The sequence below is a fragment of the Manacus candei genome, unplaced genomic scaffold, assembly GCF_025592945.1.
Source record: "Manacus candei isolate 608988 ecotype Guabito, Panama unplaced genomic scaffold, ASM2559294v1 h1tg000028l, whole genome shotgun sequence".
Lineage (NCBI taxonomy): Eukaryota > Metazoa > Chordata > Aves > Passeriformes > Pipridae > Manacus > Manacus candei.
The window spans coordinates 21,459,298-21,474,802 of record NW_026138076.1 but is presented as its reverse complement, the minus strand read 5'-3'; the positions used below and the strand labels follow the sequence as shown (position 1 = coordinate 21,474,802).

The 15,505-nt window shown below is 39.7% G+C and overlaps 2 protein-coding genes across 14 annotated transcripts in view; one reads left to right on the top strand and one right to left on the bottom strand.

Annotated features, from left to right (window-relative positions):
- NEK1 (NIMA related kinase 1) overlaps positions 1-11,263 on the bottom strand; it is a 47,052-nt gene extending 35,789 nt beyond the window's left edge. For 7 of the 12 annotated variants that reach the window (XM_051790153.1, XM_051790159.1, XM_051790158.1 and 4 more), the window contains exons 1-9: positions 11,149-11,263; positions 8,067-8,215; positions 7,894-7,990; positions 5,804-5,901; positions 4,146-4,229; positions 3,628-3,695; positions 3,421-3,507; positions 2,311-2,365; positions 941-1,141 (exon numbers count right to left, since the gene is read on the bottom strand). In XM_051790153.1, coding sequence (XP_051646113.1) covers positions 941-1,141; positions 2,311-2,365; positions 3,421-3,507; positions 3,628-3,695; positions 4,146-4,229; positions 5,804-5,901; positions 7,894-7,990; positions 8,067-8,183 — 807 coding nt within the window. In that variant the 5' untranslated portion in view covers positions 8,184-8,215; positions 11,149-11,263. Of the gene's footprint in view, positions 1-940; positions 1,142-2,310; positions 2,366-3,420; positions 3,508-3,627; positions 3,720-4,145; positions 4,230-5,803; positions 5,902-7,893; positions 7,991-8,066; positions 8,216-10,297; positions 10,369-10,900; positions 11,029-11,148 lie in introns of those variants that run through there. The other 5 variants (XM_051790155.1, XM_051790156.1, XM_051790154.1 and 2 more) reach the window with 5 other exon arrangements.
- Positions 11,264-11,364: 101 nt separating this feature from the next.
- Positions 11,365-15,505, top strand: part of CLCN3 (chloride voltage-gated channel 3) — a 72,832-nt gene continuing 68,691 nt past the window's right edge. For both annotated transcript variants that reach the window (XM_051790173.1, XM_051790171.1), the window contains exon 1: positions 11,365-11,500. The gene's annotated coding sequence lies outside the window, so the exon portion shown is untranslated. The remainder of the gene's footprint in view (positions 11,501-15,505) is intronic.

Here is a 15,505-nt window from a genome sequence, read left to right as displayed (position 1 = left end):
TAGGACAAATTAGTATCACCATCTGTTGACAGAGGCAGTCAATTAGTAATTATACTTTGACTAACTACAAATAAAAATTTCATATCCATTCTAACAACTGGAAACAAAATCAGATCAAACTACTCTTGTTGCAAATATTAGAACAAACTTATCTGTTATGATTTCTGAATCTCACCTTTCACTGAAACTTTAATCTGAACTATTATTAGTTGAAAGTCTATTTGCAGACAATAGAAATTCCAGTTATGTATGGCCTCTCATGACATTTCTTTAGTTGTAAGAATCCATTAGAATTCTTTATATTGCATTTCCTCCATGTCCTTTCTCTGCCTATATTTACCTCATATCAGTACTATTCACATGTTAATCTTGATCTCTTTTGGTTAGATTTATAATAAAAGGACATTAATGGACATAAAATGATATCGATAGATTCTAAACAGAATAGCAAGCAACTTCTTTGAGGTTATATACACATGATACATTTAAATATCAAGAAATTTAAAGATTACTTTACGTAGCAATATTTCCTAGAACAGGCTCTCAGGCCATTCCAAATTCCAAACAAAAAATGGATTGAAGTAATTCCATACAGCAGTGAAGCTGAAATCATTGAGAGCACCATTTTATGAGAAGATACATATTTAAATAAATCAACATATCACTCACAATTCCTCACGATACAGAGATCCACACAAAACAATGCACTTCAGAAAATGATAATTTAGATTTACTCATGGAAACTACATAACACTTAATAATTTGAGACTTTTCTTTACAGTTCAGAGTAAAATTATTTTGTCCTTAACTGACTCTGTCTATAAGAGCTCTAAGTAATACCATTACTCCAAATTCCCATGTTGTATATTAACATCAGAATAAAGAAAAAGAAAAGTCCTATGATGTTTTAGAGAAGTTAGAATTAAAACAAACTCCATACCTCTGGTGTGAGAAATTTTTCAACCCGTTTGGCTATAAAGTTTTTCTCCAATATGGAGTTTACTGATGGTCTATTCCTAGGATTCCTTTTAAATAACTGTGACAGCAGATTACGTAGATCATAGGAGTAATGCACAGAAACAGGAGGAAATGGTCCAGAGATTATCTTCAGTACTAAGTTCTTCATGTTACCGGCTTCAAACTGTATGGCACAAGGAAGAAAACAGTTACTACATATTACTGACTGTGTGTCCACACGCATGGCTGCATATACAGATGATGAGGAAAACTAACAAAGCACCTTCCCTTGCCTCAACATACCAAAACATATTTTCAATGTCATCAACAGTTTACATCAGCAGTTAAAAATAATCTGTTGCCAAAATGACATATAAATAAGAAAAATAATTACATAATTATTTGCTCGATCTCCTCTTCCAAACATTTTCAACCACCACATGCCTTCTGCCCTTTTCAGCAAATCCACATTTCAAATGAAAGAATGTAAAGTATTCACACTCCTTCAGCATGAAATCTGAAGGAACGCTCAGACTTCAATTTAAGCTCAGGAAACAGAGGGCACCATTTCAATTCATTTGTACAATAAAAAGAAAACAATACATATCATGCAGCTTACGGAAAACAACTTGTTGCAATCAACTCTCAGAAAGGCAACATTGTCAGCATTGTTGTCACATAAAAGACTAAGCAATAAGAAATTACAAAAGCTTGAAATGAAATTAAACCCTCATCCCTTGGAAATTTTTTTCCATTTTCATATTGTTATGATCCTTTTCTTTTAATAAAAATAGCTACTAAAAAAACCCCAAAGAAGACGAAACCCACAAAAAAAATCCAAATCAAGACACAAAAAAGAAAAAAAAAGTTTTTCTTCCCTTCCTAACTGGAAATGGATGATAAAACAACACACACGCACAGAGAGGAAGGGGAGGGAAGGCAACTCTTCCACCATGGGAGTCTTTTTCTAAGCATTATTCCTGTTCTAAACAGAAATACATTAATTCATTTGCACAAAAACTGAGAGTCCAAATTCAGACTTTCAGTGAAGTCAAGCATTTTGAAAAAAAGAAACACTGTTGCTGGTATCCTTTGTTACAACACCTAACAATTTTTTCAGCTGACACAATTCATTATTAACAAAAGTGCCGAGACTTCTGAGAGAATGGAACGAATCAAAACGCCAATGGAAAATGGTGGCCGGCACAGGAAGCGGAGATGAGAACGCTGAAGGTAATTTCCAAACAGTTATCACGAAAACCTTTCGTCAGCTAAAACGCATCTATGCAACATCAGAAAAAATTTCTGTTTCAAATAACTGTTCTTTTATAGACACACCAAGTTTGTACTCACCGCATGTTTAAGTGTGCACATTTCATAGAGAACACAACCGAGGGCCCAGATATCACTAAATCAAAGAGAACATATCTTAACAATTAGTTCTAGGTGTAACATTGCCAAGTAAATTATATATGTGAAGTCTATCTTTGAAAAGGAAAAGGCTGTATTTTGAGTGTGTACAAGGTTCCCTGTATGGACTTCTTTGACCCCACAAAACCCCGAACAACAACAATAAAAAAAAAAAAATTCCACAACCAAAAATAAGGTCAACCTGAAAACCATATGAGGTTATTTTGGCTTCAGATTTAGAAATTTTCATCTGAACCACCGTAACCACAGAAATGAGACAAAATATGGAAAAAAAGTCTTTTTTTTTTAAGTATATACAGTAGCTGGAAGTTTTTGAATTTAACAAACAAAAAACCAAACAAAACTCACCACCTAATTCAGCAAATACATCTCTAAGTCAATTTTCTCTGTTTAACACTGACTCACCTTACCCTCACTCAGTACAGGATTACAGAATTTAGTTGCAATACCACTGGATAATAAATCCTACATAGAAGAAATTAAGGGGCAAGGTATTACAATAACTTTTATCTTTTAAGAAACCAATTGAAATTAGTATAGGGCATTCACAGAAATGAATGCAGTAGCTTAGTGCAGTGTAAGGGTAACTTGATAACAACCATTTTAATTACACCAGGGACACTGTTACCAGATACAGCCTACTGCCAGCAAGCGTGTAAGTGAGGTACCTGTAGGACTTTGTTATCTGGAGCAAGCTGAGACACCCATCTATGCATGTGCTTAGAGAATACAATTACTGTCTTTCATCATTAACAGTTTCACATTTGTAGTGCATAAATTAAGGCAGTAAAACAGACAGGCAAGAGTAGAGCCATAATTAAGAACACAGCTAGATCTAAAACTTCAAGCATTAAGCTAAGTCAACTCTGCATCACATTGCTTTGTACTGCAGACCTACTAAGGTCCCACTTGTACAGTGAGGCTCAGTATCTACTGAGGTAAGAGAAAGACTAACAGCTGTTCACTATCATAAGACTAGAACAGCTTTAGATTCCTAAAAGAACTGTTTTTCTTCTCCTTAAAAAAAATTACCTTTTATTATTGTAAGGCTTGTTCTGACATATTTCAGGCGATAAATAGTATGGTGTTCCTATGCAAGTGCGAGCCAACTCTGCAGTACTAAGAAAAAAATAAGAATGGATGTTAACTGGTTAGCTCACATGAAGTACAGATTGTGTTTTCCTTGATCAAAGCGATACAGATTAAGTGAGAGAAAAAACAGTATCAAAAAGGATTTACCTGTTAAGAACTCTGGCGATTCCAAAATCTCCCAGCTGTATTGTTCCATCTTTGGTTAAAAATATATTCTTGATATAGAAATGTTAAGAAGTCTGTTAATTAAAATATTCATACAATTGCACACTTTTTGTTCTCTGTATGTTTTGGGAAAAAGAAAGTTTTCTACCATCAATCCCTCTTAAGTCACTGGTAGTAGTGTTACTGACTACTGTGGAACACCAGACTTATTCTAGTCCTACTTCATTAAAATCAGAAAATAATACTACACATTCTCAAGTATAACCTTTCCTGTCCCCACACAAATATATGAGTAACACTCAGGTAGCTTCATCAGATAGCCTCATCGGCTTGTAAAAATATCATATAAACCTCCTGCAGACGATTCTGAAAAAGTGTTTCCAGTATTAGAAATGTTTACATAAAATGACTGTTTTCCATAATTTGCCAACTTACACTAGCAAGATATGAATTTAATCACTTTGGAAGTAAATTCAGCTGAAAACCAGTGACCTACATACCTGTGACTTTATGTCCCGATGCAAGATTTTTCTATCATGTATGTGTTTTAGTGCTAAACAAATCTGTACAAACCAATCCAGAATCTATGCATAAAAGAAAATGCAACATCAGCATCGCCATTGATCTGAAAGCTTCCCCACTTACAAGACACTATCAAATCAGTTCTTTAATTATAACTCCAGATTTTACCCTCCTCCCCCAAATGTCTTAATTTATGCTATAGAACAATTAAAAATTTAAAAGTACTGTCACCATTATGCAAACCTTTTAATGAAAGATGCTTATTACCCAAATTTGATATTAATCTTGAGATTACGATTTGCATTATATACTATACATGCAACAGAAGTACACAATGTGAATTTCATTGGTTAAAATGCCTAAGATGTGGAACTTGCAAGTTAAAACATTGTACTTTTGCTGTAACCAATATGGCAAACCTTGCAGTCAGTTAATTGACCAAGGGTCCTAGAAAGTCACACTGATATTCACAGAAATACTTATTCTATCATATAGTAATTTTCTGTATCTTACCTTAGAAAGAAATATAGTACAAAGTAGATTTCTATGAGAAAAGCAACAAGCATCTAACTAGAAGATTATAAACAAGCCAACAAAGCCTATTTAAAAAAAAAATTGGCAAAAATCGCAATTTAAGGAGTGACTAATGACAAGAACTTTTCTATGTGAATAATGGTTTCACATTCCTAACTTAGAAGGATGTAACATGACAAAATTACAGTATAATTCAAGGCTTAATTCTCACTTTTCAAGCTTATTGTAAAAGTGAAGTCAAATTAGAAAAATGAAAAGTTTTTCAAATTATATCCAAAATGTTTCATGAATACCCTATTCTAAATACCATTAGTAGACCTAATAAATTATTAAGCCTTTCCAATCACAGGTAAATTGAGATCCTACTGGGTGAAGACAAAAGGGCATAGAAACAATTTATAAACAAAGAAACATATGTCGGTTCTAACAAAAAAACACCCTGACCCTACATAATCTATTTTCAGCTAGTTTAATCAAATCTCTACATAAAATCCTCTCATTTATTCCGAACTCTCCCACTTCTCTTCTACTAAAATGACTTTATAACCAGTTTTGTGGAAAAAGAAAATTTGCTGGTATATTTCCAATATAAAATTAAATTTCTGTCAACAGGAAAATAAACTTTTGAACAATGCCAACTTCATATTTCCATATTCCATATTGTTATACTTACAAAGTATGCTATTTTATACTTCTAATACATGACAATCAGTATTATGATACAAAAATCATAAGCTCTACTTCAAAGGTTTAAAAATATCCATGTTGTCCTTCAGTATTTTTCATTTCTCGAATCTGGTTTACTTCACAAAAGATCCAACCTGTTTAAAAGCATCTTATACATACAGACAAGATTCCAAGTAAGATACCCATGACTCCCAGGACTATGTTTTCTTTCTGGTTTTCCTTTTTGGCAAGGGTGAGGGGTGTTTGTGTTTTGTTTGTTTCAGTTTGGTTTTGGTTTTTTTTAAAGATACTACTGTGACCGATGGCAACAAGAATGACAATTTGAGCAACCACACCTACAAAGTGAGCCAAAATAATTTAAAATTCATGAAAAAGTATCCTGCAACAAAACACTATAGCAGTAGTTTGCTGTTACCTGATCTTCAGAGAATAATACTCCTTTCTGGGCATTTATCTTTTTAAATAGGTCTCCTCCTTCACAGTAATCCATCACTATGTAGAGACAGCCATTTTCTGTAAAATAAAACAAAGAATTTAAAAAAGACAAATAAAAGACCCATATTTATATAACTTTCTGAATATCTTCACTACAGTCACAGAAAACACAACAAAAACCCCCAACTTTTTCGCATGCAGCTTCAGATATAATTTATTAGTCCATAAATATTATTATTATTTTGAGTTTCACAACCTACATTTCCCATTTTTGGTAACATCAGACCACTTTGAGATCCAGAGAGAAAAAAAATTACATCTGCTGAACCAATGCCCTGAAATGGCATTCAAAACTACCATGAAATTATAGGTGTCACTTTATGAACGCAATATAAAATCATCTTCAAACTGCTTTCAAACATCCCATAGGTCCCCTACCCTAAAAATAGAGATCTTAAGTTCTAATTTAGGTAGTTGCCTCTATTTGCCTTGCTCTTTTTTGGAGTATTACCTGGGCTAGGCATTACTCTAAGTGCAAGAACATGAAAATCATCAGCTCTCATAAAACATGCAGATCATTTCAAAGCCTGAAGAACAGTAACAAAACTCCCAGTAGACAATGAGAGATGGAAACAATTATTTTCTCATTTTTCAATGGAATTTGGGGAGACTTCAAAAAATCCTATGCAAGTTTCCAATAGGAGATACGATGATATATATTTCATTCAAAGTTACAGATTTGTTGACCAATGCACTTTTTCCAAGTTATTGATGAAAAAACAGGTTAAGCAGAAGTTGCCAAAAACATAAGAACTATGTTCCTCACATACTGGGCGTGATTTTGAGAAGAGCTAAATAACTGCAAAAAAAATCAATCACATGCTGCTCAGAATAAAAGCTTTTATTTTATGAAAAAGTTAAGCACTCAAACTGTAAATTAAAATCAAGAGAATCATCTAGGTCACTTCAATTTCACTCCCACAGAACGCTTCTGAAATCTGCCTTTCAAAACATTGAACCCTTACAGCTGTATCTCAGTTAAGCTTTATAATCAGTGTTATTTTAAAAGATGATCTCAGAAGTCTGGATTTCTTGCAGACCTGTTGCTGAAATAATTCTCTTATTTTTAAACCAAATCAGTATATTCAAAGTCAATGTGTTTTAGCAATAAAGGTGCAACATGAAGTCCCACGAATTATGGACTGCAGGGTTGATCTTGTAAGAAATAAGCAGTCTTAAAAAACAGGCCTCTAAGACAAAGAAGGCAGAAGCATGGATTTATAAACAGAAGACTATGGTCGTGTAATATGATTATATAACAAAAATCTAATTTAAAGAATGGAGAAAATAAAAGCCCCCAGGCAAGATACATGAAAATAAGCAGAAAGGAAGTAAAGGAGAAGAGAGCACTGTCCCTAAACAGTATTTCAAATAATTTTAGAGTGGTTTTAAATAATATTTTAACGTATATGATAGGTTTTTGGAATCTTTTATTTATTCTGCTCATTTCCCCAGTCATTCACTGTGAAGACAATGTGGAATTATATTTCTCCTTCCTTCATATCTTGATGAAGTAAACAGTCCCATCTATTTTTCCAGCTCTGAAAGTAATTATATGATTGCAATTACTGAAGACTGCACTCTAAGACAACAAACTCAGACATGAAACTGCTCTTGCTAGGTAATCAATACCCAAATTTAGACTGTACTCGTATTTAACCTACACAAGCACTCCAATTGCTAGGGTACATAAAAGTATTCCAGCAGATTTATGCTCTGGAGAAACAAGAGAATATTTTTCATATAAGTATCAAACAAAATCAAAGCATGTAGGAATAATCATGAATATCTCTGTTTATTTGTTGCCCTTTTTTTTCTAAATTACACTTTAAAATGTGCATTGGAATTGTGAAAAAAAATACAGTGGAAAAGAACTGAAATAAATAATAAAGGTATGAAAAATACTGATTAAAGAGAGGAAACGCAGACTTTTAAACTAAATGCAGTAAGTGGTGTACAGAATTGGCTTACTAGCATTACTTCAGATTCCACTGTATTACTTAATCTTACCTTCAAATGACTCCCTATAGAGGACAATATTCGGATGTTTCATGTTAGCCAATACAGCAACTTCTCTCCTTGATTCTTCTCTCTCCTTATTTGACATCTTCAGAAGGAAAATAATGATTTTTGAGAACAGAAATACAAAAAGAATGGATCAGGAATGAATAATAATAACTCACCTTAGAGATGTTTATTTCTTTAATAACATACTGTTGGCCATTTTCTTTAGCTTTGACAAGTATTGCTTTCCCAAAGGATCCTTCTCCAATCTTCCGCACTTTAATATATTTATCCATAGTTATCTTCTTAAGGCATGCTTACTTGAGTACTAGGCAAAAAAAAAACCACAAAAAAACCACAACCCAGATTTAGTTAGGTGTAATTAGTCATTTAGCCTGACAGGTCAGGCTACATTTTTTTTTAATCAAAACGTTAATCCATTTGTCTCTTCAGTTGCTTTTGTGGAAATCATCTACTCTTAGTCTCAATTCTATTTCAGTACAGTTAACTCACTTTGGGCCAAAAAGGGCTACATTGCTAAAACCTGTTTAATTTTTCATTTTGACTAAAAAGGATGTGTTCTATCTTTAAATAAAGCAAGCAGTCAGTGCCATAGCTTCTGATTCAGCTGGCACGCAAACATCATAGGGACTTATAGCACCTGGTCAACAATCCTTCATTCCATTTTACTTGGAAAAAATACAACAGGGGCAGAAGGAATCCCTACATGTTGTTTCTTAAGAAGCACTAAATCCAGTACTTTGGAAATTAGATGCTATATAGAAAAAAAAATGGACCAAATTCAACAGATCCCCATCAAGTTTAGAATCGTTATTCAGTACGGCAAGGTGTGCCTTAAAGTCTGACTGAAAGACTTTTTTCATGTTGCAAATAAATTCATTACAAAATAGTGAGAATCATTATTTTTAATGTACTATCTGACCATTTAGACTACCTTCTGAGATTAAATGGCGTACTCAGCTGAATGTAGATAGTGCTTAAGTTTCTATATTAAAACCACTTTAGTAAAAACAAGAGACTGGGGAGCTGCATGTGGAAGCTATTGCTAGTGTCAGAATAGCAAAGAGACTTGGCAAAACAAAGACCAAAGCAAAAAATGGTAAAACAAATTCACAGTAGACTAAAAGATCATATTTTTTACAGCAGAACTGCCACACTCTGAGGAAGTTTCCATAAGCTGAAAAAGACAAATGGTGCCTATGCTTTTCTGCATCCAAGCCTCATTTGCAAGCACTAGCAGCATTTATGCTTTGCTGTATCCAGCTTACTCCCAACAGGAGATCCTAGTAGCTTACATCCATACTTCACACACATCACAGGTCTCACGATCTGGGGCTCTCCCTGATTTGGGTTCATTTTTTTCCCACAAAGTTACCACACGCTAGACACAGATGCTGCTTAACAGAATCCATACCATGAAAGCAGACTAAAATGAATAAGCTTGTCTAGTCTAGAAAGACAAAAGAAAAGAGATCTGCAGCAATCTGTTCTGCAAAAGAGATGGGAAACATACTAGGAGTAAGCATAACTACCAGGAAACAAAAAAGTGAAAATTACACACTTGCAATGTCTTAGTGAGAGTTTTTTCTTAAAGTAGAGACAGTTTAATCTGAAGTTGCATTTCTAAATATAAGAAAGACTTGGTATTAACTTCAATATTCTCTTTTGGGTGACAATAAAGTACAGCAGGTGGGACACAATTTGAACTTCACATGGCTTTACTGAAGTTCTCCTCCTGCTCCTGCTTTCTGAAACAACCCGTTGTTCTACAGCTAAACCAGCTGCACTAGGCGTAGCTCAGGGCTGCTACCGCATGCTGCTCCGTGCAAATACAAATGGTCAATAATCAGCCTGCCTGCAGTTCAGCAAAGGGCGTGCATATCTTCTATGAGACAGAGGTCTTATTTTTACACGTGACAAGGGAAAAAGCGGCGCCTCGAGAAAGGACATCAGCGCCAATAGGGCGTTGGCTTTTCCAGCCCTGGGCAATAAGTCATTTCACCCACCACGGACACGCAGGAAAGCAGCAGAAGTCACACCCCGCGACAGCCCGGCCGACCGGAGCGCACGGCCAGGCCAGGGCTGGGCCGGGCGTGCGAGAAGCGGAGCGGCGCGGTGTGGTGCGGTGCCCGCGAGCAGGGCAGGGGAGGGCAGGGGAGGGCAGGCCCGCTCCCCGGCTGCGCCCCGCCAGGCCGCCGCCCCCGCACAGCTGGGGCAAGCCCAGCACCGGGGCGAGAAGTGCGGCCGAGAACCCCTCGCCCCAGGGCGGCTGGGAGAGACTCCGCAGGAGGACGCCCCCGCGCCCCATCTCCGCCGCGCCGCGCCCAGCCCCGCCACAGCATCGTCCCGTGCCCGCTCCGTGCCCGTGCCCGTGCCCGCCCCGCCATACCTGCCCGCCGCCGCCACAGCCACCCAACCTGGCCCCGCGCCGCCAAAGCCCCGCCCCATCCGCCCCTATTGGCGGCCCCGCCTCTCGGCTCGGTTCCCATTGGGCGAGCCCTGGCGGAGGCGGGGCCGCGGCCTTGCCCGCCCTCTCCGCGTTAGCGGTGCTTCACCCTGGTAACGCGCGCCGCGGGTCACGTGACGGGCGGGGCGCGCGGGGTGGCTGTCAGCGGTTTCGGGGGTGAAAAACCAAAAACCAGCTACAAGTGTTTCACGAAGGAACCTACCGCGCCCCACAGCACCGCACAGCCCGGCACCGCCGGTACGAGTCTGCCCACGGACAGCCCCGGGGCGGGGGTCGTAGAAAGACGCGCACCCCAGCGGAGCTGAGCGCAGCGCTCACCGGGGCGGGCCAGGCCGGACCTGCGGCTCCTCCGCTCCCGACCCCAAAGCGCCTTTATGACACCTACGGGCAAAGCCTACAGATTCACAACGCACTTTCTCAGTCCGACTGCCTCGATCCATCACCTGGTTCGCACAGTTCTTAGCCTTGCACAAACGGACCAGCGGGCATTTTCCTTGGAAAAATAATCCACTCCTTTCCCTTTACCTGCCGTGGTTTTCTGGAACCTGCCTTCTGTCACTGTGTGCTAAGCTAACCCTTCGCTGGCCTCAGCACCTCGGCTGGCAGAGCCGAGCAGTTCCGTGCCCAGCCCGACACCTGTGTTTCCTCTGCAGGTAAAACCCTTATGCTCTCGGGGTCCCGCAGCGCCTGGTGGTCTGGAATTCAGAGACGGTGGGTTCAGCCCGCAGCCGAACGACGCCGCGATGTGCCCAGCACCTCCCTCCCTCCTGTACCTGGGAAACCGCCTCCTCCCCGTTCTAAGCGCGAGGCTGTCCTGCCTCCCCCCGGGGGAGCTGCATCCCCGCACCCGAGCGCGGCCCGCGCCGCCGGGAAGCCGCGCCCCTGGGCGGGCGGGAGCGGGGCCGGCCCCGAGCCGGGCGGGCCGCGGGAAGCGGAACCAGCAGTGACGGCGCCGCTGACCCGCCGAGCGTGCGCCGTGCGAGCCCCCGCCCTGCCCGCGCCGAGGGGGCGGTGCCGGCGGCGGAGCGGCCGCGGCTCCGGGGCCGAGCCCGTGTCCCGCTGCCGCTCGGAGGGAGGATGAGCCAGCGCCTCCCCGGGGAGCAGCGGGCGGCGCCGCCTGCGCAGGTACGGGACGGGACGGGACGGGACGGGACGGGGGAGGGCAGGGCAGGGCAGGGCAGGGTAGGGCAGGGCAGGGCGAGCTGGGCTCCCCCGCGGCGCGGGAGCGAGCGGGGCTGAGGCGGCGGGAGGAGGAGGAGGATGGGGATGGGGAGGAGGGGAGCGGCTAGCCCGCAGCCTTCGCCCGCGGAGCGGCTGTTGCGCCCTCGCCAGCGAGATGGCTCCGTCTCGCAGTCGGGGGCGGGAAGGGAGAGACGTGGTGGTTCCCGGCGGACCCCTCTCCTGGTCCGCCCGCCTCCCCCGAGGGCCCGGGCAAGGGAGGAGTGCCCCGCGTGTTTACACGGCGTAAGCACGGCGTGCCACCCCATCCCCGCCTTCCGCTGGGCAGCTCCCGTGCGCACACGGAGGGCGAGGGGCTCTGCGGATGGGAAGGTCCAGGGTCTCCTCCCCACGGAACCAGCGTTGGAAGGATTATTCCGCTCGAGTTGCTCGCTTTATGCTGGTTTACGGGTTTGGCTAGTAGGGCCGCTCTTACACAAGGGGTGAGATAATGGGCTCTCTCCTTGGAGCCTCTCAGTTAAATGAAAGTGCAGATCAGCGAGTTTAAAACTGAATATTGACTGCATTCTTTCATATTGTTTTCCCTACTTGTCCAAAATCTTTCCCTTCTCTATCCAAAAACGTGGGAATGGCTGTGAAACAAGTGTGTATCAATTCTCACCTAAAATGAACGTCTGAGAGTGTGACAGTAGAAAATTATGTGCTGATAGTGAACTATGTTCAGTGTAGCATGGTAAATTTGCTGTGTCACACTTAAAATACTAAACTAAATAGGGCATTACAACCAAATAAAATATTTCTGGTGCTAAACTATGTTAAAATAGATGCTTAAATACTTTTGGCAATGTATCAGTAATGGTAATCGTTTGGGTGTTAGGACTTGCACCTCCTCTTTGAGGTTGTGGGACCTCTGAAGTTTATGATGCAGAGTTTTGAAAGAAATTGTCAGGTGTATTTTGCTTTCAGATGCTTTTCTTTCTGGTGGACCTGTGAAGGGTTTATGTTCTGTATCCCTTAGCAACAGATGCTTCTTTGCAGATACAGCTATTAGAATGAAGGATGTGTTGGTATGACAGATTTGAAAACAGATAGTCCTCAATACTGTTTCTCTATTTAAGGAAATGTCAATAAGCTGTAATGTAAAATTTTTTTTAAAAAGTGCATTATAGGACACATACCTTTGTGAAGTATAACAAATAAGTCCCTAGAGAACTCACCAGCTGCCACTATCGTTTTTTCTAAGATAAGTCTTTCACTGACTGCCTTAAATTTGATGTCTTGTCTCTTTTGTTGGCGAGCAGATGTAAACTTGCTTCAAAGTTGTCAAGATGGGAAGGAGTTCTGCTATGGGAAAACTGCAGGTAGCTTGAAACTGATAGCTTGAAACACAATGACTCTGCATCTGTCTGCAACAACTGTGAAAATAAAACTTATACAGTGTCCAGAAAAATGGAGCTTGTCTCTTGCTTGCTTCTGTTTAATATTGGTATGTCAGTCCTAAAATAGTAAATATCATTCACATTGTGTATTGTAATATTTCTAGAAACATATTTTGCTGATTGTATGATTCCCAAGGCTGTCTTTGCCCAAATTTTTAGTGTCCTCTCTCTGTAGTTTTCTATGCTACAGTATTCTCCCTGTGGTGCATACTTGCAAGTTAAAGTAATCCTAGGAAAAATACCTTCTCTCTCCTAATATTGATTTGTAATAAGAACAAGCCTATCCAAATTCTTGAATGGGAAAGACACTTGAAGCTATTGGTCTTTGCTCTTTGTGACTGCATTGCTCTGAACAACTTTATTTTATGAATTTGCCTGCATTTTTCTCATGACTATGTTTGTACTTCTTCTTGTACTCTCTTCCACACCAAATGTTTGTAGCAAACTGATGTTTAAGTGCAAGTGAGAACCCACTGTGCACTGGTTATTCTATTAACACACTGGTCTAGCCGTGTAATATATGTTCTTCTGTTCGCTGAATATACAGTTTGGCTCTGCCCCCCTCCACTTTGCTTTGTGGTCTCCATATGTGTGTATCTTACCTTGGTATTTGAGCAGCAGAGTTGCATTCCTTGAGTGAAAGCTCTAAAGCTGGGACAACTGTTCCAAGTTCACAACCATTGCCAAAAGGCATTCTAGGAACATTTGGATATTTTTTTCCTGCCTTTATTTAAGTGACTTCATACATGTGGATAGGTGTAACTGTGCAAATCAAGTTTTCAGGGTAAAGTCTTATAATAATTTGGCAGTAGGGATATTTTTAACTTGGTCATAATAAAAAAGTAGAATAGGAGCCCTGCTGCTGAAGAGATTTGTGCCAGAAGTGGTAGTGCCAGTTTAAGTTCACTTCCTAATTCTCCGACTAGTTTGTTTGTTCCTAAATTTCTTGCTTTGGCATCTTGACAACAGCAGTAACCCAGTAACTTCCAAAGGTTATCAGCAGTGGCAGTAATCATGTGCATGGAACTGCTTACATACCCTCCTTGCTTATTTTCCCAAAACTAAGATTTCAGTTTAACACCTGTGAGCTTCAAGAGCGAGTTCCCAATCCTGTCCTCCTTGTGTCAGCCGTTCCCTTATGTCATAACCTAAAAGTGCGGGTTCTGTGTTGACTGAGTTCTAAAGCTATTCAGGTGTCAGGCCAGCTTTGTACCTGTGCTCATGAACGAGGAGGCTCTGTGACAGAGTAATTCACACTTGTTTGTGTGCTGGGCTTGGAATATTAGAAAGTTGACAATTACAAATTTTTATAGTTGTTAAACTTGAAACTTGATTTTCAATTTTGGTAGCCTTTATAAAATCATCTGAGAGAATAATATCTAGAGAAAACAATACTCATTTAAATTGATTCTAATATGAAAGAGAGTTCTAAACAGATAAAAGTTTGCTGGGACATGTGCTTTGCTTTAAAAAGATAGAAACTGAAAAATGTAAATTGTTGAGGTAGTGGTTAGACTTAATGATTTGATAATATCTGTTATTAGGGGAGAAGAGAGTTGACAAAGTAATTTCTAGGCTTCATGCATAATAGAAAGGATTTTAGACAAAGCTGTTAAAATGGTTGCAAATCTGTTTACATCTGGAGTATCCTTATTAGTTTGTATTATGTAGTAAGTAGTCTTGAATATATACTCCTGGAAATGAATGTAAAGAAGAGAATTCATAACTTCATAGTGGGTACCAGCAGTTATTTTTGATGACTTGCAGAGAGTCTAGTCAGCTGTTTTCTCCTTCAACTTTTTAGGCATTCAACCGTTTTGTCTGTTAGACATTTTCCTTAGGCTTTCTAGTTACAGGAGTAGACTATGCTTACTTTGGGAGGGTAAGGAGGAATAGTAAAGAAAAAAGTGAATTAAGTTCAGTCCTGAAGCACAGACCCTTTGATAAAAATAACCTTTGCTGTTACTTTTTCTTATGTTTCGTATATTTTGATAAATTTCTCTAAAAAGTTCAGAAAAGAGAAAATACTGAAATGTGCATTTTGCATGTTCATACTGCAATAAAGTATAATGAAGAAACATTTCCTAATTGTAATAGCAAAAATGGCATTTCACTTCAGTACTTTGTTTAAATTCCAAAAAGAGTTACTGAGGTGACTTAATACTTTGACATCCTGCCAGTTAAAATTCAACTACTCTGTTTCCTGAAAGAGAAGTTTGTATTTGAGTTCCTTCTACTCTTATCTCCAAATTAGTGTTCTCTGCCAGATTTGTTGGATTTTGATGTTATCTGCAGTTTTTCTGCTGTTAATTTGTCTCATGCATGTGTTGGGGAAAAAAAAATCAGTTCTCCCTATGTTTCCAAGACATTAATTTTCTCAGTTTGAAAATTTTCAAATAGGTATCTGTAGGAAAGGAACCTGAAGTTTTCTTTAATTGTTATTTGACTTTTTGCTGCTTGTCTTGCAGAAAACTTTTATTCTCATGTAAAAAACTACAAGAATATGTAAACA